General features: G+C 34.8%; 1 protein-coding gene across 3 annotated transcripts; it reads left to right on the top strand.

The window, feature by feature from the left end:
- The first annotated feature begins 44 nt into the window (after positions 1–44).
- Positions 45–17,195, top strand: LOC130817579 (uncharacterized). Of its 3 annotated transcripts, none has more exons than XM_057683371.1 (5): positions 45–219; positions 2,906–3,119; positions 16,465–16,553; positions 16,635–16,733; positions 16,843–17,195. In XM_057683371.1, exons 2-5 carry the CDS (start codon positions 2,918–2,920, stop codon positions 17,020–17,022), a joined length of 570 nt encoding a protein of 189 aa, XP_057539354.1. In that variant the 5' UTR covers positions 45–219; positions 2,906–2,917; the 3' UTR covers positions 17,023–17,195. The 3 variants fall into 3 exon arrangements, with proteins under 3 accessions (XP_057539354.1, XP_057539351.1, XP_057539352.1); XM_057683368.1 differs by having other exon boundaries at positions 2,861–3,119; XM_057683369.1 differs by having other exon boundaries at positions 72–219; positions 2,865–3,119.
- Positions 17,196–23,863: the final 6,668 nt, after the last annotated feature.

The raw sequence follows: 23,863 nt of genomic DNA, 5'->3' as shown, positions 1-23,863 counted from the left end.
TTACACGCGCATCAGTCTTTTTTTTTTGAAATTAACATAATGGGCTGGACTTTTGAAAACGTCTTTTGTTCTGTCCTTCTTCCTCTTTCATCTCACTTTCATTTTCCTGTCCTTCTTTCATTCTGATTCCGCCTCCAATCTCTCCCCAACCCTTCTTCTTCTTCTTCTTCAAATCTCTTCAACATCAACCTTGAGTTTTAGATCTTTCTACTCTTCAAGGTTAGTTCATTGATTTTCGTTTAATCTCTATTAACTTTTGCGATTTGTATTGATTTTTATTTTTATTTTTATTTTTATTTTTTTTTTCGTTTTTATGAGTTTGCTTTACTGATTTTCGTTAGGGTTATTGATTTTCGTTAGTTTAATCTCTTTTATGTTTGTGTTAATTTAATGATTTACTTCTAGGGTTTATTAATTTTTGTTTTTCGCTTAAGTTTAATGAAAAATTGTCAAAAAATACCTATAAAATTTAACGTTTTGTCAAAAAGTACCTAGAACAAATATTTTTTGTCAAAAGTACCAAAAAAAAAAATGATTTATTTATCATCAAATACCTAATAACTACTGCCGTCAAATTTCTATTACTAGGAGTGATGTACATGACCAGCAGTAGTTCAGTAAATTTTCATCAAAATCTCGAAAAATTCATATTAGAGGAAAAACCTACCATTCAACACCCCAAATAAACCTGCGATCATTTTTGATGTAAGGAATTAAAAGGCCCAATTGAGATCAATAATATTACTGAATTGCTTAATGAATCGCAACTTAGGGTTTTTAATAGGCAAAATCGAATTGGGGATAAACACTTGTCAGCAGAATGAGTTGCAAGATTAATTTATCATCTAAATTAAAATGACCAATTTAAAAGAAGCAATTGAGGAAGAACCAAAAGGTACAATATTTGGGGCTTTTAATCGAAAAGGAATGAAAAGAATGTGATAGAAGTAGAAATAATGAAATGTTTAACGTTCTTTTGGCTCAAGTGTTCTTTTGTTCAAGGTTTTAATGGGCATATGAGTATTACATGTCTTACTAACGTTAGAGTTAACGGAAACATGAAAATGTACTATTTGACAAATAAATTAAATTTTTTTAGGTAGTTCTTGACAAAAATTTTTGTTCTAGGTACTTTTTGACAAAATACAAATTGTAAAGGTATTTACTAACATTTTTTTCTAAGTTTAAGCTATTAAGTTTTTCGATTTACTTCTAGGGTTTACAGATATACTTCTAGGGTTTATTGATTTTCAAGTTTAAGCTATTAAGTTTATTGATTTTGAATTGAACATTATGTTTATTTTGAAGAACATTATGTTTGGTATTCTGAAAGACTTTGTTTAGTAATTTGGTTAGACTTTGCTATTTTGAAGAACATTATGCTTAGTGTTATGTATTAATATTTTTTGTAAGACATTTACAACTTGCTATAAATTATTGTAATTATGTTCAAAATGCTATTTGGTGCCAAGCCAAAAATTTGGTTAGGTGGTTTGGATTCAGTCTATAAAAGTAAATTGCGGTTCGGTCTAGAAACAAATTTGTTTTGGATTTGATTTGAAAATATGAAAATCGAATAAAATTCGGTTTGGTTGGTTTTGGTATAAGTCCAAACCATTGACCAAACTTTCATCCCTATCTATCATGCTAATCTGATTTAAAATAAAAAAATAAAATTGAACCCATTTTAGTGCATAATATATGCGTTAGATGTAGTTCCATGAAACAACTGCTATACTCAATGTATGATAGGTGCATTAAATCTCCATACTTTGTAAAAGAATGAAATATACTACCCTAATAATGCATAAACAGTGTGTTAATATAAAAAAACATACTTTTACCTCTGACATATTGACGGGGAAGTTTAACGCGGCGAATGCTGATTAGCACCGTCGGTGATGCTCTTGATGGATGCGTCAATGGGTGGCTGCTTGTCAGTGATATCATGGGTGGCAGCATTTGTGGCTGCTATGGTGGTCGGTGCTGATGGCTTGGTAGTGAAGGTGAAGGTGTTTGATGTGGATGGAGAAATGGTGAAAGGGGTGGAGAGAGATAATGGTGGTAGTTTTAGAGAAGGAGAGGGAGTAGTTTAGGTGTTGACCATTAAGGGGGTAAATTGGGAATTATATGTTAATGAGTTGAACACGGTTGCAGAATTAGCATATTCTATGCCGACATTAAGTACTTCACAAAATTACTGGGCGAAGAAAGTTCTAAAAATTTTTGGTACTAGTAGACAAAAAGATTGGGGAAAAGTTGAGATCATTAAATATGAAATAGGCGACCAATTAGTAATTTTTTTATAAAAATAAAATTTGGGGAGCCTTTTATGCCACCAAAACTGAAAACCCTAGGATATTGGCGATGGTTCCCCAATTCGCCTCACTCACTCCTATTGGCAGCTACTCTCACAACCTGCGATCTCCTCACTCCATTCTTGTATGTATATTCCTACTTCAAGCTTTATTTTTTTTAAAATTTTTTTATGGAATTATGCTTTGTGGGTGTTGATGGTGGTTCGGTGTTGTTTGTGGGTGTTGTTGGTGTGTGAGAGGTTTAGGGTTTAGGGTTTGATTATTTTTGGGGAAATTTTGATTTGTTAGTAATTTGTTCGATGGTTTAGGGTTTGATTGTCATACAATCTGTGGAATTTGCGTTGCTACTTAGTCATGTCAACTTTCTTGTTTCAGAGTAACTTAATAGGTCTCACCATTTCAAGTAAGATCAGTATTTGTTACAATAATTCTGTTACTAGTATTCCTGTTGCAAAGGTCTGTATGATTGGTTTAGCTATTCTTTGTATTTCTTGTTCTTTTTGATTTTTGATGTAATTGAATTCTCAACTAACTTTTATTAGAAAGAGGAACTCCTTTATAAGGTGGCTTATCAAGACGCTCTTTAGGTGTTGAACATTATGGAAGTGTCGAAGAGATCAAGGCTTACTTATGATGCCGTTCATCATTTACAAGAAGGGATATCAATTGTTTTTTCACGTTGGGTAGAGATTCAAGATGCAGTGAATTTTGGATTTGCAGGACCTTATTCTCGTGAAAAAGCAGTCAAATTTGAGTCTTGTGTTTTTAAATTCTTCATCCAACCAACCAAAAAACGAAAAGGTATTTCTTAACATTTTAATTTTTTTGGTGGTATTGTCATTTAGTTTTATTGGTATCATTTTAACTTTTTTGGCATATGATTATATTACATGGGGTCACTCGACCCAAATATCCGATCTGAAACAAAAGTTATCCAAACTTTAAAATTCTATGTTTTAAATTTTTAGCTGAACCTACCGTAAGCCCAAGGCGAATTTAACCGAAATTTTTTGCAATCTCGAAACTACTATAACATAGACCGAAAACCAATCGAACCTCCAGAAAATTTATGAATAATTTCAGTTTATAAATGATTATTATACTTATTATATAGTTTCAGCATATAGGTGTACAATAGTTAGCTCAACAATTTATGATTAATTTCATTTTTATAATGATAAATGAATGTTTGAAATTAACTTCTAGGAGTACTACCTTGTAAACAACTTTATCAATAAATTAAATTAAAAAAAATGTTATAATAGAGTTTGTTAGAAAAACATGTGGACCATTATCATTAAAAATGTAAATCTTAATATAAAGTTAGTAGGAAATATATTTGAATCATAAGAGTTATAAACACCTTAAAATAAAGGTGACTAGTTTAAGTTTCATTTGAAATCAATGGTCAAGATTGAAGTCTTTTAAAATCTATGGTTGAAATTATGATTCATGTGTCATCCAATTTTGCATATGATTGGTCATGAAAAGAATACAAAGGATGATAAGGTGGACACCGACACTATCAATCCACATTTTATCTCATGTTCTTTATAAAAAGATGCAACATAAAATAGTAATTAAGAATAGAATTTTTGAACTAGAGGTGAGGAATTTATGTTTTAGCTCAACAATCATCTACACAAATGTACTTTCGCTGCATGTAAAATTGCGCAAGAATCAATTCTGTAGTATTACTAACTACATGCTATAACATATTGGGTACCTATAAAAGTTGAACTATCTATATACATTTTATGTTCAAGTTGAAATCAAAGAGCATTTATTTACCCTAAACATATACTCTTAGGGATTGTTTGGTTTCTGTACTTTTGTGTATTGGTAACGGAAACAATTAACTGTTTCCCTTCATTTGTGTTTGCTTTGAAAAATTTATAACCCTTACTGTTACTTTAGGATAACAATTACCCCTATTTTTGTTACCTTTAGAAATATTGTAGAAACATATGCCCTTTCCCTCAAATCTTTTCTTCTCTCATCACGAGTCAGGTTCTCACCATTATTTCTTTTACCACCACCAATCTAACAAACCCATTATACACTATTTTTTATCTTTCCTCAATTAAACATAACAAATTGAATTTTCTTACCAAGTTCGAGATGTATCTCAACAAATCATTTACTCAATTTCATGTTTATTAGAGGAGAGAGAAAAAAAGTATGAGGAGTATTGGATTGTGTACTCAATTTCTACTACTGAATACCAGTATGCTCTTGAGTAGATTGCATTTTCATCTTTAAGGATTTTAAACAAGAATGATGTCCAATCAACTTGTGGCTTTAATTAGCCAATTTTGTGATGTGAAAGTGTGATGTTGGTGGTGGCATAGATGGTGAAAGCGGTGGTTCTGGTGGTTGTAGGATCTTGGTAGAAATTTAAATAAGGCTTGGAAGCTCTCATGGAAGGGGTGGTCAATTGGTCATGGTTTGAGGCGAGAAAGTATATAAGGTTTGATTACTTATAGAATTTATTAGTATCTGTTTTCTTTGTCAATTTATATCAAATAATTAACAACAATAACACTTAACATAACCCTTACCTTTGCTTAAGGGTTCTCTTCCATTCCCTTTCCACTTTGTATACCAAATACCCCCTAAGAAAAATGTTTTACGTATCGCATAGTGTAAAAATGCGGTAACAGTCGTGATCGTGGTAACGCAACGCTGATGCGGTAACGAGAGTGATGCGGTTATCATATCGCTTAAATATCGGTTGAAACCATAAGATATCCCTTGATGCGACCCAAAACGCGGTTTTTTTTACACCTTTACAACGCGGGAAAAATCGATTCGTTTATTTTGAAAACCTTTACAACGCTGCCGATGCGATGCGATGCGGCCTTGATTTAATTCTATGACGTATCGACAAATTGAACGGTGATTATGCTAAAATTATAATGCATCATTATTATTTGAAAAAACTGTTCACATTGGTCAATTTAATTTCTTTAGTAATAGAACTATTGGGAATATGTTATAAACCAAAACCAATGTGCTATGAAAATAATATGTACTACCTTTATATATTAAGTGTCACATTCTCTTGTTAGATCAATTCACAATCACTATTTTATTATTTATGTTCTATATTAAAAGCTATTTGTGATTCACCTTTGTTTGAGTTGCACAACATTATTGTTATAGTGAAAACAAATACAAGAAAGAAAATAAAAAAAATTTATAGAAACTACACATAGATCTAACATGGTTCACTAACAATGTGTTAGTTAAAAAAATATTATTAATTATATACAGAGGATTACATAAGTTTAAATAATACCTAAAAACTCTAAATAGAATATTTTATTTTGAAGTGACTAAATCGAAATCCATGCCCAGATCTAGAAATAGTCATTTAGGTTTGGACTCTTTTCCAAGTTCAGATTTAGACCCTCGTCCCTCGGACAACTGCGAAGCAAGAATATAATGATATATCTTGATTAACTAATCTTCAATCGACCCATAACTAACTAATTTAACCCGAACATGACCCGTCGCGCCACATATATGAAACTTAACTGAACCGAAGGACACCCGTTTTGAAATCAACCAAATCAACCAGATAGCCTGAATGATCACTTTTGCGTTTACTTGATAGTAAGTATTATTTTCTAAAGTTCGTGTATTTCAAAATAATGTTCAATTTTGGTGCCAATGAACAACCAACTCTATTAAATATGTAATTGAGCTTCATAGACTTTCGAAGCTTTTCAATAAGAGTTAAAATTCAAAATCCACTTGAATTGATTTAACGATAGAATTAATAGAGAATGTCGGACATGAAAATAATAATGGTCGTGCCAAATTAAGGTTAACTAAAAATAGATTATGTAGCAAAAGCGAAGGATAGAATGAGTATTTTTTATTGGCTTAGTTTTGTTTTATATGCCAATTGTAAAATTTTCCTGAAAAAAAAGGAGAGAAATAAAACGAAAAGGAAGATGAGAGAACTAGAGAAGAAAAGAAAACATTCATGGTGGGTGCTCACATCAATTCTGCTAGCTTTGAGGCTACCACCTTAAGGCACTTTAGGGTGCTTGCCTTAAGGAATTGCTTTGCAAAGCCCTGTCATTGTTTCCAACCCCCATCACTGCACTAGTCTTAGGTCCGCCTAGGCAAGCTTTTTAAAATTAAACTTGTGTAGTTGAAATTTAAATTATATCAATATTAGACTGAACGATAGTTTTGTCTCATATTAGACCGAACAACTTTTATTTGTCTCCATAATTATTTCCTTGCAAAAAATAATTTTTTCTACTAATGAAATCATATGAATATTGCAAAAATAAATTTCGGCTCTAAATCAGTTTCGTTGCAAAAGCTAGTATTTTTTACAGCAATATTATGTATTACAAAAGATGCTCATTTTTTGGAACGACATTTTATCATTACAAGAGCCATGTCTTTTGCAACGACATCACCAAGAATGCCTATTTATTGCAACAACTTTTAACATATTTGATTTTTGCAACGATTTTTATGGGTAGCCTAATCCATTATTCTTGGAGATTGAATAAATCAACCACATATATTAGTTGTGAGCAATGTTTAATAATAAAAAACTAATATTATAATTATATATAAATGTTGAAAGTCCTATAATTACTTGCATTAGAAAAGTGTAGTACATGCCCAAAAACTATCACCACAATTAGTTGTAGAGTCAACTAGTAAAAAATATTACCATGTTCACATAAATCCGAAAACCAAAACCAAAAATGAATGTTAAAAGTGTGTTAATTACAAAATTGGAGACATATTCAATAAAGCAAATCCACGATTGTTTGTAGATGCCACTTGCGTCAATAACAAAAACCAAAAAAATGTACAATAAACATATCATAAAACAGGAATAAATAACATTCGATAAAAATAAAAGTTATTGAATTAAGTAGCAAGAAGTTGCATGCAAAATGCATATCCATTGTTTGAGAACTGGCCGACTCGCATAGTGTATAAAAGTATCATCCTTTGTGAAGTACCAAGAGTTTGTTACCACCTTAGGTCGCCACTTTATAAGGGTGGTCGAAACTGGTGGCCATCGAATAGCCTTGTCTGATGATGGTGGTCGAAATCTAGTAGTTAACATTACATATTATTATTATTATTATTATTATTATCATTTTATTGTTCAATAACAAATATTATTAATATTAATATTGTTAGTTTTTAAAACAAAAAAAATTAATTAACAAAAAATATTAAATTACAAGTAAAATCACCTGTAAATATTAATTGTTTTATAAATTACAACCATCCATTTGAATAATACAATCATACAAATAGGTAACATTGTTTCAATTACAAAACATAAAAATACTAAGGCGATGATGGCGGCGGTGGTCGACTATTTTGGGCGACAATTTGGGGCATGATTCGCAAGAGGTTATTGGTTTCATCTAGAATTTTGTGCTCCTTGATGAGCTCGTTAATTCGATCAAGAGTTGTATTGGATTGCCAAATCTCTTCCTCAATTGAATCACAAGAGGTTATTGGTCAACTAATCATAATCAATAATTTTAAATTAAATTTCACTAAATACATTAAACCATCATCATCATACCTAGTGTATTTAGTTTATAAAACTATGATCGGGATCTAGGAAGGGATGTCAGGAAGGGATGAAAAACAAACTATACATGCAGCCAAAAATCTACTATACATTTATTAATCGAATACAAGAAATTTTTAAATAAAATAATTAAACATTAAATAAATAAATAAAAACTACTACCCTAACCTCCCACCAACCTACCTGCACACTCCATCCCACTAGACTTACCTACCAAACACCATACCTGGATTGAATTTGGGGTGGGAAACTTCAATGCAGTGCAGGGAATAAAACCAGCCCTTAACCCTCCATAATTATACAATCAAATGCCAAAAACAATCAAACAATGGTTGTTCACAAAACAGAACATAACACAATAAGGGATGTTTTTTGAATTGAAAGACAAGGAGTTTTGACTCTCCAAGGCCACCAATTCCCTTATTACAACCAAGGACTACTCTCAGTTATAAAAGGTGATAATCTTGCACTACTCAAAATTGTTGAATGTTCATACACACTCAAGGAAAAACAAAGGAATTAAATCCAATGAATTGTTATTTCTTCAAACTCAAAAGTGAGTGTTTACAAGGCTAAGGCCATCTATATATAGACTTAAGGGACGGGAAAAATATAATGAGACTACTAATGACTCAACAAACTAACTATAACGGTCAAAAGAAAACACGTGCAAAACATGTGCACTTTAAAAGAACTAAAAACAAGCTAATCTAAGCAATCTGAAATTCTGCCAGACAACTGCTGACCAGGTGACCTTTCCCCTATCTTCTTGGGATCTTCCAGTGATTGATGAGGGGATCTTTGAGTCCTGGTAGGAAGATTCTAGTGCAGAGATTCCATTTGTACCCTTGGTGATTCTTCAGAACTCTAGGTTTGCTCTGGCAAGGAACAACAAGGTCTGCTGGTCAGCAGTTTCATTCAGAACTGCTATGCTGTATCTGCTGACTGGGTGACCTTCAGCACTGATTCTTGAGGGTTGTCAGTGATTGTCAATAGGCTTCTTGGACCAAGGTAGGAAGGTCCATGTGTCGATATTCCATTGCCACCCTCCATGGTTCCAAAAGAGTCTGGGGTTGTTCTGGTCAGGGCCTACAAGGTCAGCTGGTCGTCAGTTTTGGTCGGCCTCTGTTGTGCCAAGGCTTTGGAGTCTGTATCTTGTTGTGAGTCTTCTTTTGCTGTTGTGGTTCTTCCTTTGCTTTGTTCTGTAGCCTCATTTGATTCATCAACCACTTTTAAGTCATCCCAAAGTGGTTCATTCCCCCCTTCTTTAGAAGGAATTGCCCTCAATTCAGCATCCCCTAAGTAAGGAGTCAGATCTCCTATGTTGAAGGTGGGAGATATGCCAAATTCTTCTGGTAAATCCAACTTAAATGCATTGTCCCCATATTTGTCAATTATTTGGAATGGTCCCATAGCCTTGGGCATTAACTTATTCTTCCTGAGTTGAGGAAACCTTTCTTTCCTTAGGTGAATCCAAGCAAAATCCCCAATCTGCTACTGTTTGTTTTCCTTCAGTCCCTTGTTTGCTCTGTGCTGGTATCTAGCATTGGCCTTCACTATGTTTTCATGCACTTTCTTGTGGATTTTCAACAGGTTCTCAGCTTTCTCATGAGCCTTAGTATTAGATCTGTCATCAACAGGGAGATCAATCAGTGACAAAGGCAATAAAGGGTTCATTCCATACACACATTGAAAAGGAGAGTATTTTGTGCTATAGTTAGGACTTCTGTTGTAGGCAAACTCTGCATGACTTAGCTTTAAGTCCCAGTCCCTAAGATTCTTGTTAACAAGTGATCTTAGTAAAGACCCTAAGGTCTTGTTAGTCACCTCAGTTTGCCCATCTGTTTGTGGGTGATTAGATGTGCTGAAATAAAGCTTGGTGCCAAGCAGTCTCCACAGGGTGTTCCAAAAGGAACTTAGAAATTTGCTATCCCTATCTGATACTATTGATTTAGGGACCCCATGCAACCTAACAACCTCTACAAAGTATAACCTAGCTATGCTTTGTGCATCCTCAACCTTTGTGCATGCTATGAAATGAGCCATCTTAGAGAATTTGTCTACAACAACCATGATGGCATCTTTGCCCCTCTGTGTCCTAGGTAGGGCTACAATGAAATCCATGCTTAAGTGCTCCCAAGGTCTATGTGCAACAGGTAGGGGTTTGTACTCTCCTTTGTGGAACACTAGTTTAGCCTTGATGCAAACCTCACACCTAAGCACATATTTTCCCACAGTTCCTAACATCTTAAGCCAAAAGAAGTTTTGAGCCAAGATATCTAATGTTTTCTGAATCCCAAAATGGCCAGCAAGGCTCCCCACATGTGCTTCCTTAACCAACAGAAGTCTTAAAGGTAATCTTGGTATGCACAACCTATTTTTGTTAAAGAGAAAGCCTTGTTGAACATAGTATGTGCCATTAGGTCCATTCAAGCAGCTAAGATAAATCTCCTTGAAGTCCTCATCAGTAGGGTAGTGCTCTTTGATCAATTCAAAACCTAAGATTTTAGACTCTAACAAGGTTAGTAAATGCTGTTTCCTGCTCAGGGCATCAACCACCACATTTGTTTACCAGTCTTATACTTAGCCACAAAATCAAAGGTCTGCAAGTATTCTACCCACCTAGCATGTCTAAGACTTAGTTTCTTTTGTCCATTAATATACTTGAGGGATTCATGATCAGTATGCAACACAAAAGGCTGAATTCTCAGATAATGTAACCAATGTTCAAGAGCTCTTACTAAAGCATAGAACTCTTTATCATAAGTGGAGTAGTTTAGCCTACTTTGGTGTAGTTTTTCACTGAAATAAGCTATAGGCCTCCCCTCTTGCAGCAACACAGCTGCAATCCCTGTCCCACTTGCATCACATTCCACCTCAAAAGGTTGGCTAAAGTTAGGTAGCTTAAGGATAGGTGCTTGGCACATGGCTGTTTTGATCTGCTCAAAAGCCTTCTGTGCTTCAGGTGTCCAAGTGAAAATTCCCTTCTTAGTGCACTCAATGATGGGACTCATGACACTACTAAAGCTTTAGATGAATCTCCTATAAAATGAAGCCAAACCATAAAATGATCTGACTTGGGTGATGGTGCTAGGTGTAGGCCACTCCCTAATGGCTTCTACTTTGGATTGATCTGGTTTAATACCTTCCTTCCCTACAATGAATCCTAAGAAGTTCACTTCTGTCATCAAGAATTGGCATTTCTCAAGTTTAGCATAAAGCTTTTATTCTCTAAGCCTCTCCAACAATTTTCTAAGGTGACCTAGGTGCTCTTGCAATCCTATGCTGTAGACTAGGATATCATCTAAGTAAACCACAAATTTTCCTAAGAAGGGCCTAAGAACCTCAGTCATCAATCTCATAAATGTGCTAGGTGCCCCAATGAGTCCAAATGGCATAACCATCCACTCATATAGCCCATATTTGGTCTTAAAAGCAGTTTTCCACTCATCCTCAGCTCTCATTCTGATCTGGTGATATCCACTCCTTAAGTCCAACTTGCTAAACCACCGTGCACTAGAAAGCTCATCCATGATATCATCTATCCTAGGAATTGGGAACCTATACTTGACAGTGATGTTATTTATACTCCTACTGTCAACACACATCCTCCAAGTCCTATCCTTCTTAGGAACTAACAAGGTAGGCACAGCACAAGGGCTGAGGCTCTCCCTCACAAACCCCTTATCTAAGAGCTCCTTCACCTGTCTCTGCAACTCCTCTGCCTCCTTAGGGTTGGTCCTATATGCTGGCTTATTAGGTAGCACAACTCCTGGTATTAAATCAATCTGATGTTCAATACCTCTAATAGGTGGTAAACCTAAGGGTAACTCATCAGGGAAGACATCTAAGAACTCCTCAACAATAGACTTAATTTCCTTGGGCAACTCAATCTTTCCTTGCTCAACTTCCTTAGTGAACAAGATCCAACAGCATCCTGCCTGTCTCAACTCTCTTACACAGCTCTTCCTGCTTATGAGGTGCACAGGCTGTTTGGTCTTTGGTGGAGGTATGGCTCTGTGAAGAGGTAAGGGTATCAGTTCTTTCAACTTTCCCTCATGCCTCAGAGTGTAGATATTGGTGTAACCATCATGCTTAACCCTCTTATCGTATTGCCAAGGCCTTCCCAAAAGAATATGGCAAGCACTCATGTCCAAAACATCACACAACACTGGGTCTTGGTAGGAGCCTATGGTCAAAGTCACTAAATACTGCTTTCCTACTGACCCAGAGGACTTGTTGTCTAACCATCTCAGTTTTTAGGGGTGAGGGTGTGCCTGAGTTTTCAGTTTCAGCTCCTGCACTAAGTCTTGGCTCACACAATTGATCTCACTTCCCCCCCATGAATGATTAGGTCACAAAGCTTCGCATTAATCCTACACTTGGTTTGAAAAATATTTTCTCTTTGATAAGATTTTTTGCCCTTAGGAGTGGTATGGAAGCTCCTTCTAATCACCAAAACTTTATGCCTTTCCTCCTCAGGATACAGTGGTTCTCTATCAGACTCAGAATCTGAAGCATAGGGTGTAACTGCTCTTGATTCCTTAACTATGTAGGTGCCATCTGGATCTTCTTCATTAGTGACAGTGCCCCTCTCTTCTTCCCTACCATTAATACTAACATGGATGGTCTTAGGTCTATCTGTACTTCTGATTTCTTCCCACTCAGCTAGGGTGAAAGCTCTATTGTTAGGGCAATTAACCTTGAAGGGTCCATGGCCATGACACTTGAAACATACCACATCTTTAATTGGGGTCACACTCTTACCCTTGTGTTCACTAGTGTTGGTTTTAGATGATGAGGCTGTGGTGCTCACATTCCTAGTATTCATGGGCTGATTGTTCCTATACATAGACTGTCCCGTGGTTTATGAGACTCTTTTCTTAGAGTACTGCTCTAAGAGCAGTGCTTGCTCCCCAGCCAGGGCTACTGTCAGGTGAGGAATTGTGGTTAGTTTCAGCCTAAGGTCTTCCCTCAGCCCCCCTAAGAATTTACCTACCCTCTTATCCTCTGAATCCCTAATGTCACAAAGCACATATAGCCTTTCCCACTCTTGGATGTATTGAGCTACTGACTTGTTACCCTGAGTGAAAGTATTATTTTCTCCTAAGTTTCTTCTTTAAGTTTTTCCCATGAATCAATTTTTCCTTTGCCCTCTCTTACCCTCTGCCTCTGGACTCCCTCCAACCAAGTGGCAGCCAACTTAGTAAGTTTAACTTTAGCCATCTTATATTGCCTATCAAATGGGGTGTCCCTATACTCAAAATAATTCTCAATGTTGGAGTCCCAATCAATGTATTCCTCAGGATTCAAGGACTGACCAGTAAACTCAGCCACATCCACCCTTAGACTCCTATCCTCATTGGTTCTGTTTTGATGTGCCCTGTTCTGATCTAAAATGCCCCACCACTCAGCAAGTCTGTGGGTCATGTTTTCTAAAGCCTCTTCCATCAAAGCTCTTCTTTCTTCAGCATTCATGATGAAACTTTAAAAAGAAAATTCCACACAAATGCACAGAAGATTTTAAGACAGAAGAAATACCACCTGTCCACTAAAAGATCAGAATCTTGAAATTTCAAGATTCTGTTCAGCAGGATGAAAATTTCTACAATGTAAAATCAATTTGTAATGTAAAGAAACTAAGATTTAGATGTAAACCTTCAATACTCCAGATAATTTTGATAATAGCCACGCTTCTACAAAGAGATATGACAGAAAACTCTTACCAGACACATGCAGGATCAGTTTCTGATTGATCAAGGCTTTTCTTGATTTTCCGTTCACTGCAACCTGTGGCTCTGATACCAAATTGGACTGAATTTGGGGTGGGAAACTTCAATGCGGTGCAGGGAATAAAACCAGCCCTTAACCCTCTACAATTATACAATCAAATGCCCCAAAACAATCAAACAATGGTTGTTCACAAAATAGAACAGAACACAATAAGGGATGTTTCTTGAATTGAAAGACTAGGAGTTTTGACTCTCCAAGGCCACCAATTCCCTTATTACAACCAAGGACTACTCTCAGTTATAAAAGGTGATAATTTTGCACTACTCAAAATTGTTGAATGTTCATACACACTCAAGGAAAAACAAAGGAATTAAATCCAATGAATTGTTATTTCTTCAAACTCAAAAGTGAGTATTTACAAGGCTAAGGCCATCTATATATAGACTTAAGGGACGGGAAAAATATAATGAGACTACTAATGACTCAACAAACTAACTATAACGGTCAAAAGAAAACACGTGCAAAACATGTGCACTTTAAAAGAACTAAAAACAAACTAATCTAAGCAATCTGAAATTCTGCCAGACAACTGCTGACCAGGTGACCTTTCCCCTATCTTCTTGGGATCTTCCAGTGATTGATGAGGGGATCTTTGAGTCCTGGTAGGAAGATTCTAGTGCAGAGATTCCATTTGTACCCTTGGTGATTCTTCAGAACTCTAGGTTTGCTCTTGCAAGGAACAACAAGGTCTGCTGGTCAGCAGTTTCATTCAGAACTGCTATGCTGTATCTGCTGACTGGGTGACCTTCAGCACTGATTCTTGAGGGTTGTCAGTGATTTTCAATAGGCTTCTTGGACCAAGGTAGGAAGGTCCATGTGTCGATATTCCATTGCCACCCTCCATGGTTCCAAAAGAGTCTGGGGTTGTTCTGGTCAGGGCCTGCAAGGTCAGCTGGTCGTCAGTTTTGGTCAGCCTCTGTTGTGCCAAGGCTTTGGAGTCTGTATCTTGTTGTGAGTCTTCTTCTGCTGTTGTGGTTCTTCCTTTGCTTTGTTCTGTAGCCTCATTTGATTCATCAACCACTTCTAAGTCATCCCAAAGTGGTTCAATACCCAACCCTACTGACCCACCACCCCACAACCACCCACGAAACCACCACCTATACACCACCAACCACCCACCAATAAATATACTTACCCGCAAAAAATTAAATGAAAACGCCATTTATACAACCTTAAGCATAAAATAGTCCTATAATGTAGATCAGACTTCAAAACAAGTTATTCAACTACAATCAAAGGAAAATTTCTCATATTATTCCTAAATCCAAATAAATACTTAAAAAAACAATAAAATAAATAATGGTTAAAAGTTTAAAAAAACATACTTTTAAAGTTGGTTGGAAGATATGGTTGAAATCTATGACCAAACCGCCTCGTTGGACAGTATTCGAAAAAAGTGCTCAGGTTGTATGAGAGGGATAGAGAAGAGAATGAGAAGTTAGGGTTTAGTTTCGTATGAGGTAAGTGAGAAATGGGCTAGGGTATTGTTTTTATACGGTTAGACATTGGCGATCGAAAATACCTTTTTTTATTTATTTGCAAAATTTGCCTTTAAAAATTACACCATTAGGTGGTGCACCATATTTCATAGGTTCATGGTCTTTATTTGATAATGGTATATGTTCAAAGTCGCTATGTTAAATTGGGCCTTGATTTAGCTGCAGTAGTTAGCCAATATTAGTAATATTATCCATGTTAGTATCCTACATTGGTTGCAATTAGATAGTTAAGTAATTGTTGCATAATACTAAGATTCTATTACATATTTTAGTAGTGGTAAGTTATCTGTTACTGTAAGTTAGTTTTGCATTATTAGATAGTTAACATTACATATTATTTGATAAGAACTTGGGTTTTAACTATCTAAAAACAGGTGTGCAAAATTTGATAAGAACTTGGGTTAAAACATGCAAAAAGTGACCCGAATCTAAAACTAGACCGAACCTGAACAACCCAAGGTCGAGACAAGGTTGTGTTGAGGTTAATTTCTTTGACTAAATTATCTATTGTTACAATAGAGCAAAAGATGGATTTGAGCGGATTTAACTACGGTTTTGGCTCATAAAAGTTTAGATTCACAGGCCTTTTGCACAAGAAGTAAAAGCCCACATAGCAAAAGGCCCAATTAAAGCCTTGTACGGTTACGACCAAGACGCGCATTGCTATAATTAAAGCCCCAATCTATTGGATCTAGATAGTGCATATATATATATATATATATATATATATATATATATATATATATATAAATATATATATATATATATATATTTATATATATATATATATATATATATAGGATTTGGATCATGTGAAAACCAATTAAAGCGGTGAAAACTGAAAACAAGAGTACATAAAAGCTTGAATGATGTACATATTCTGGTGGCAATTTTGTAAATAATTGGACATTCTTAAAAGGTATACATACATGCTTAAAAGGTATGCATATACGGATGAAATTTCTGTAAATATCATGAACTTTTTCTTTCACAAAACCATGTACGCTTTATAAGATAGTATGTATACCTTTTGCGACAATATGTATATCTCAATTCCTGCCCATATATATATATATATATATATATATATATATATATATTCATGTTTACATATTGGCGGTTAAAAAACTCATTTCTTGTGGAGCTTGTTTTGAAAAATAAGGTTTAGGGTAATGTAATTTTAGTTCTTGCAGCATGTTATGTCATAATATTGTTTACTATTTGGGTTCCTCTTTGACGTAAATCTACTTTTGTATCTCAGCAACTCTATACGTTGACGATTTGGAAAATTTGCTTATAGAGAACCTTAATTCTATAGGCGTAGTTCCATGCCGTACTATTGTTGAAGAGGTGGTCCTCGTCTGTCATTCAAACTTTTCATCATTGTACTTATTTTTTATTTTTCATTAATGTTTTGCTGGCTTATTTTAGGTAGCAGAACTACTAATGAAAATGTATGAAGAGTGCTTAGAAGGTAATTACCAATCAATTCAAAAGCTTAGGGAACCAGCAGTACCCAATGAAATTCAGGTAATATAACAAGAGTTGAAAGAATTTTGTTTAACTCATGATATGATGAAAAACATAAAAAATTATTGGTTCATGCTAATATACTATTCTATATACTTCTTTGTTGTAGCCTATCAAGTTGGTTGACGATCACGAGGACGTTGACGATCTTGGTGAAGACGAAAGTCCAAACATGATGATGATAGATAATTTTCCAAATCAAGAAGTTGCTCCCCAGTCTATGGAGGTGGATGATGGGTGGGTTACTGTTACCCGACGAAAGAATAAGGGCAAGGGTTTGAAAAAATAGGTTGGACTCTAGATAATTCTATTGTGGTGGTTGACTTTCAATGTAAGCTTAAGGATGCATTTGATTTTATAATTGATTTTATTTAAAGTTTGGATGAGTTGTCACTAAACATCTCCAACTTTACGTTTTTATTTATGTGAAATTCTACATGATAAAACTGTGGTTTGGCTAAATGTGAGTGATAGCACTTTTTAAAGTTTTTTACACATGGTATTAACAAAGTTATACTGTAGCAAAGTCCTTTAGAAAACATTCACTTTTGGTTAATTTTGTTATTTTTTTATATTTTCTTTTTTTTTTTAATGTTTAATGATATTAATTTTCTTTTGAAAATAATGATATTTTCCTTCAATACCTCGCACTATTCATCTTCCTTAAACCCCTTTTTCTTTCCGTGTCCTCTTCGATTATCCCTTTACAAATGAGTTTTCCTCAATTTAAATTCTACCTGCAATTTTCCTTCAATACCTCACACTATTCATCATCTAACATTTCCTGTCCTCTTCGATTATCCCTTTACAAATAAACCCTACAAGCATATGAATCAACAAGATTCACCAAATAATTTCTTTTAACCATGGTGATTGAGTTGATGAGTGCGACGGTAGTCACTATGATAATCATTTTACAAAAATATTAGGAATCTAGGATCTGGGATGATTAACGCTAAACAAAATGGAAAACAACAGTTCGTCTTGTAAGCGATCGTCTCACAGTGAGACGATTTCTAAATAAGAAGTGAGCTAAAAATTTCCATTATTGGACTATTTAATTCATGTACGAGGCATATCTCATAATGAGACTCAGTCATACAAGAATTTGTGTTACAAGGTTTTTTCATTTTGTTTTAGGTCTTTTTGATTTACTTTTTTCTCGCAATTAGGATTGGGAAGTTGTCATCAAAAATTGAAAAAACTTGATGTCTTGAATACAGGTGGAATTGATTTTTCGATTCCCTTTCCTTGTTGGCTTTTCCACTGGTTGAAAGAAATAAATTTTTTTTGATCAACTTTCCAAATGCGTCTAACAACCTTGAAACCACCATTATTAAGTCAATTTAATGAATATATAAATGTCTTATGGGTTATCCCTAATTTGGGTATTTTCTGCATTTTTCCACAATCGAAAAATGCATGATCTAGATGATCCTTTAAGCTTAATAAAGCAAGATGGGGCTGCACTTTGTTCACAAATGTGGATTGAGAACTTTCGGGACTTCGAAAATAGTGTCAATAATTTGACTATATATCCTAGAAAGTTTGAGTTGTGGGTGTTAGCATCAGAAGGTATATGCTGATGAAACCGCCATTATTAAGTCAAGTACGTTTTTGCTGTATGATTTAGATGTGTTAACTGGAATTTCATGAAACATATTTTTTTTACACCTAAAACAGCATCTCATGCATATATTATATATAAAAAGTATGTATAAAATTCATACCCTCGATGCGTGAATTCCACGTAGTACGACCGGGTATGTAATGTCACAAAATGAGATCAGAACGTAAACACTCTTTTTACTTTTAAGGTGGAGAAAGGTAGAGAGAAATAACACACAAGCTTATGAAAATGATGAGCAAAGTGCATCTATTTATACACAAATGCAAAACCTCTTCACATACCCATTTGATGGTTACATATAAATGATAATTATCAAAATGAATTAATTTTGTGTTTTAATTCTCATTTAAAACATTTCATCAATACATACTAATAACTCCTACACTAAATAGTCCAAAGAGCATCTTATGCAATTGGTACTGTTTTATCCAATTGGTAACTTATACGTGTGACCTCATAGGACCCGATTATAATAGCAGTATACAAATCTAATTAATATACAAATCAAAGTTGGTTTCTAGCAAAACACTATGACCATGTAATATAATCGAATGTATTCATCTCCATATTATATCCTATTTATATTTTAGTAGTTACACTTGATTATTAGGACACTTATTTCCTTCAATCTCCCACTTGTCCTAAAACAAGTGTGTAACTTTAAATTCCTTAAGTCACTTGATGTCAAAATTTGATAGCATAATGACGATTCAGTCACTTATACTAATGTTCAAATTTATTTCTTGAAATCAGTGTATGAACTGTCGAAACAAATGATTATCTCTTTAATCCATTTGAGCACGGCTATGCATTTTCAGTTTTACTCTTTAAGAGGCCAAAGACACCAATCCTAATAATAGGAGGAATTATCCAGTCTTGTATAACCAGAACTCCCACTTAATTTTTCGTAAATCTGAGCAAATCCCTTTATAACCTCCTTTGACAGCACGACGTTTGAGAATATCAAAAAAATTACTAATCATTATATGAGAATAATGTCATACTCATGTCAATGGAATCCACTAAATATAGTAATGAAATTCTCCAAATAATTTTGAAGAATATCAAATAGGTCTGTCCAATATGTATCGCTACACATATCCATGGATATGACTAGACATCTCTATGTCCCTATAGCCCATGAAACCGCTCTATCAATCAACTTACAAACTAGTCTTTTTGAAAATCAATTTTGTCCAAATTAATGATTTAGATTAGGGACAAAAAGTATTTTAAATAACTTCAGTTCATTTATAGGGTTTCATTCATCAAATCACGTATTTGATAAACCTATTGAATATTATTAAATACTTTAGACATTTTATTTAACACCAAACCATAATTAAATAAGAACATTCATATTTATTGATCAACATAAACAAACATAACCAAATGTCTTTACATTTGTCACTAATTTTAACAAATAGTACACAATTAAAGCCACTCCCCCATATGTTTCAGCCCTGAAGCCCTAGTAGGACTCTCATGCTTGGGTTGAGGTAAAGGTTTAGTTAACGGATCAACAATATTGTCATCCGTACAAATTTCACAAATAATCACATCTTTTCAATGAACAATCTCGCGAATGATATGAAACTTTTTGAAAACGTGTTTGTATTTTGAATGTGAACTTGGTTCCTTGCTTTGAGCAATGGCACCTTGCCTATCACAATGCAAGACAATCCCATTTTCAACACTATGTACTACTCCTAGATCTGAAATGAATTTCTTCATCCATACTGCCTCATTTGCTGCATCACTCACAACAATATATTCAGCCTCTGCCGTAGATTCAGCTATTGTGCTTTGCTTTGAACTTTTCCAGCTCACAGCCCCTCCATTTAAACAAAAGATGAAACCAGATTGAGATCGAAAGTCATCTTTGTCTGTTTGGAAACTCGCATCAGTGTAACCTTCAACCCTTAGTTCACTTTCTCCTCCATACACTAAGAAATGATCCTTAGTTCTTCTCAAGTACTTTAGGTTATTCTTAGCTGCATTCCAGTTTGCATCACCTGGATTTGATTGGTATCTGCCACACATACTCAAAGCATATGAAACATCCGACTGAGTGCAAATCATGGCATACATAATGGACCCTATTGCTGAAGCATAAGGTACACTACTCATTCTCTTAATCTCATCAATGTCTGAAGAACATTGAGTCGTGCTTAGCGAAAAACCATGTTGCATGGGGAGAAAACCTCTTTTGGAGTTTTCCATCTTGAACTTTGAAAGAATCTTATCAATATAAGTTCTTTGACTAAGTCTAATCAATCGTTTAGACCTATCTCTATAGATCTTGATCCCCAAAATGTACTCAGCTTCTCCAAGGTCTTTCATAGAAAAATAACTCTTCAGCTATTCTTTGACCGAGTCAAGCATGAGAATATCGTTTCCTATGAGTAATATGTCATCAACATAGAAAACCAAGAAGACAATACTACTCCCACTAAACTTCTTGTAAACACAAGGTTCATCTTCATTTTTGAGAAAACCAAACATTTTGATTGCCTCATCAAAACGAAGATTCCAACTTCGAGATGCTTGCTTCAATCCATAAATGGATTTTTAAAGCTTGCATACTTTCTTAGGATTTTCTGCATCATGAAAACCTTCTGGTTGTGTCATATACACATCCTCTGGATTTAAGCATTGCTACTGGTGAAAAGGTTTCATCATAGTCAATACCATGAACTTGTTTGTAACCCTTTGCCACTAACCTTGTTTTAAAACCCTAATATTTCCGTCTTTGTATGTTTTCAATTTGAAAATCCATTTGCAACCAATAGGTTTTACCCCATTAGGCAAATCAACCAAGTCCCATACTTGATTGTCAGACATAGATTCCATTTTAAAATTCATGGCTCCAAGCCACTTATCAGAGTTTTTGACTTGTCAAGGCATCTTTGTAGCTAGTAGGTTCTTCATGTTCTAAAATCACAATTTCAGAAGTTTCAGTCAACAAGAAATCCACATACTTCTTTGATGGAATTCTTGGTCTACTAGACCTAGGGGGCGCAGCAATAGGAGAAATATTCTTCTCAACAATTTGAGAATTTTCGCACGAACTAGTTCGAGTGGAGCAGTAGGAGGAAGTGCTGGAATCACTTCTTCCAGCACAGAGTCATGCATAGGAAGAGTATCATGCATTTGATGCACTTCCTCAACCATAGGCAATGGCATAAGTACTTCTGCTTCTGACGTAGAGTGATCCACATCCATTTGTTGTGCATCTCGAATTTCTTCGAGAAATATATTACTCCCACTTACCTTCTTGGAAATGAAATATTTTTCCAAGAATGTACCATCCTTAGCAACAAACAATTTGTTTTCATAACGACTGTAGAAATAATAGCCCTGTGTTTCTTTAGGATAACCTATGAAGAAACATTTGTCTGCTTTGGGAGTGAGTTTGTTTGTTTGTAAACGTTTTACGTAAGCTTCGCAACCCCAAACACGTAGAAAAGAAAGACTAGGAACTTTTCCTCTCCATAACTCATATGGAGTCTCATCTACTGCCTTATACGGGGTCCTGTTTAGTGTAAAAGTAGTAGTTTTGAGAGCATATCCCTAGAAGGATATTGGAAGGTCAGCAAGACTCATCATAGATTGTACCATATCTAATAGAGTTTGATTTCTCCTCTCAGACACACCATTCAACTGCGGTGTTCCAGATGGAGTTCGTTGTGAGAGAATCCCACAACTTTTCAAATGATCAATAAAATCTTGGCTCAAATATTCACCACCACGATCTGATCGTAATGCTTTTATTTTCTTACCAAGTTGGTTCTCAACTTCTCGTTGGAACTCTTTGAACATTTCAAATGATTCCGACTTATGTTTCATTAAGTAAATATAACCATATCTGCTTAAATCATCAGTGAAGGTTATGTAGTAATTGTAACCATCACTAGCTTTTGTACTCATAGGTCCACATACATCTGTATGTATTAGGCCTAAGAGTTCACTTGCTCTTTCACCTTTTCCGCTAAAGTGTGATCTTGTCATTTTTCCCATCAAACAAGATTCACATACATCAAATGATTCATAACTTCTGAATGCGATTTGAGTTGATATGGCCTAAACAACAATGCCATAAATAGGTTTGATTATTATCATTTGTCCGACGTTTTTTTCTTTCTATGTTAAGGATATTATTTTCTTTATTAAGTAAATATAATCCGATAGAATTATTCGCACTGGCATAAAACATATCATTCAAATAAATAGAGAAACAACCATTCTTTATGGTAAATGAATATCCTTCCTTATCCAACTCATGAATAGAAATGATGTTTTTAATTAATACTAGGAACATAATAAAATTTATTTAGTACTATTATTAATCCAGAAGGTAAAAGTAGACTATAAGTTTCTACTGCTGTAGCTGAGACTTTTGCACCGTTCACAACGCGCAATTCTACCTCTTCTTTTGCAAGTTTCCTACTCCTTGTTAGTCCTTGCACATTTGTACAAATACCTATGAAGTAGTACTTGCATAATTAACTTCTATAACATAGATACCTGAAGTAGAAGCACTAGTCTTCTTATCATTCAAGTACTTGGGGAAATTCCTCTTCCAATGACCGATCTTGTCACAATAGAAGCATTTGCTATTTGTAGCTACCTTTGGCTTTGCCACAACTTTTGGCTTATCAGAAGCTTTGGAAACAGCAACTTGTTTTCCCTTTTGTTGCTTCTTCTTGCCAGTCCCAACCTTCTTAAACCCTTTTCCCTTTTGAACCATGAGAACTTCCTTCTTAGGCTCAACTTGGATATTTTGCTCAGCAGTAATGGGCATCCCATGTAACTCAGCAAGAATTTACTGAACTCCATTCATGTGAAAGTTCAACCTGAAGTTCTTGAACCCACCATGAAGAGAGTGCAGTATGATGTCAGTAGCCAACTCTTGGCTATAAGGAAAGCCTAGTCTTTCCATATTTTCAAAATGACCAATCATCTTGAAGACATGTTCTCCCACTGGCTTCCCCGCCTCTAACTCACACTTAAGAATAGCCTTATGAGTCTCATACCTCTCAACTCTAGCTTGTAATCGAAACATGATTTTCAATTGCTGGATGATATTGTAAGCATCCATTTTCTCAAACCTTTTTTGAAGGCTTGAGTCCATGGAAGCTAACATAAGACAAGTAACAATTACCGATCTATCAGAGATAGCTTTATGAGTTGCTTTCTCCTCATCCGTAGAATTAGCAGTTAGGGTTGGGATAGGGGTTTCGAGAACATCCTCTCTTCCTTCAAACCTTAGAACAATTCTTAAGTTCCTTTCCCAATCAAGGAAATTTTTCCCGTTTTAGTTTATCCTTCTCAAGGATTGAACGCAAATTGATAAGTAAAGCGTTGTTATTGTTACTAGACATGATATCTACAATATAAAGGCATGCAAAATTCAATATGTTTATCAAAATATAGTTTTAATTTATTCTAAACAATTTTAAAATAAATAAAAGCCATAAAACACTTCATTCATTTATAT

The sequence above is a fragment of the Amaranthus tricolor genome, chromosome 7 (genome assembly GCF_026212465.1).
Source record: "Amaranthus tricolor cultivar Red isolate AtriRed21 chromosome 7, ASM2621246v1, whole genome shotgun sequence".
Classification (NCBI taxonomy): domain Eukaryota; kingdom Viridiplantae; phylum Streptophyta; class Magnoliopsida; order Caryophyllales; family Amaranthaceae; genus Amaranthus; species Amaranthus tricolor.
The sequence above is the reverse complement of the archived record's forward strand: the minus strand, read 5'-3'. Positions and strand labels throughout refer to the sequence as shown.

Bases quoted from the DNA above. Each gene is read 5' to 3' on its own strand.
- LOC130817579 (XM_057683371.1), top strand. From the start codon at position 2,918: ATGGAAGTGTCGAAGAGATCAAGGCTTACTTATGATGCCGTTCATCAT. The intron at 3,120-16,464 runs GTATTTCTTAAC...TTTGTATCTCAG, and splicing joins ACCAACCAAAAAACGAAAAG to CAACTCTATACGTTGACGAT. The intron at 16,734-16,842 runs GTAATATAACAA...TCTTTGTTGTAG, and splicing joins CAGTACCCAATGAAATTCAG to CCTATCAAGTTGGTTGACGA.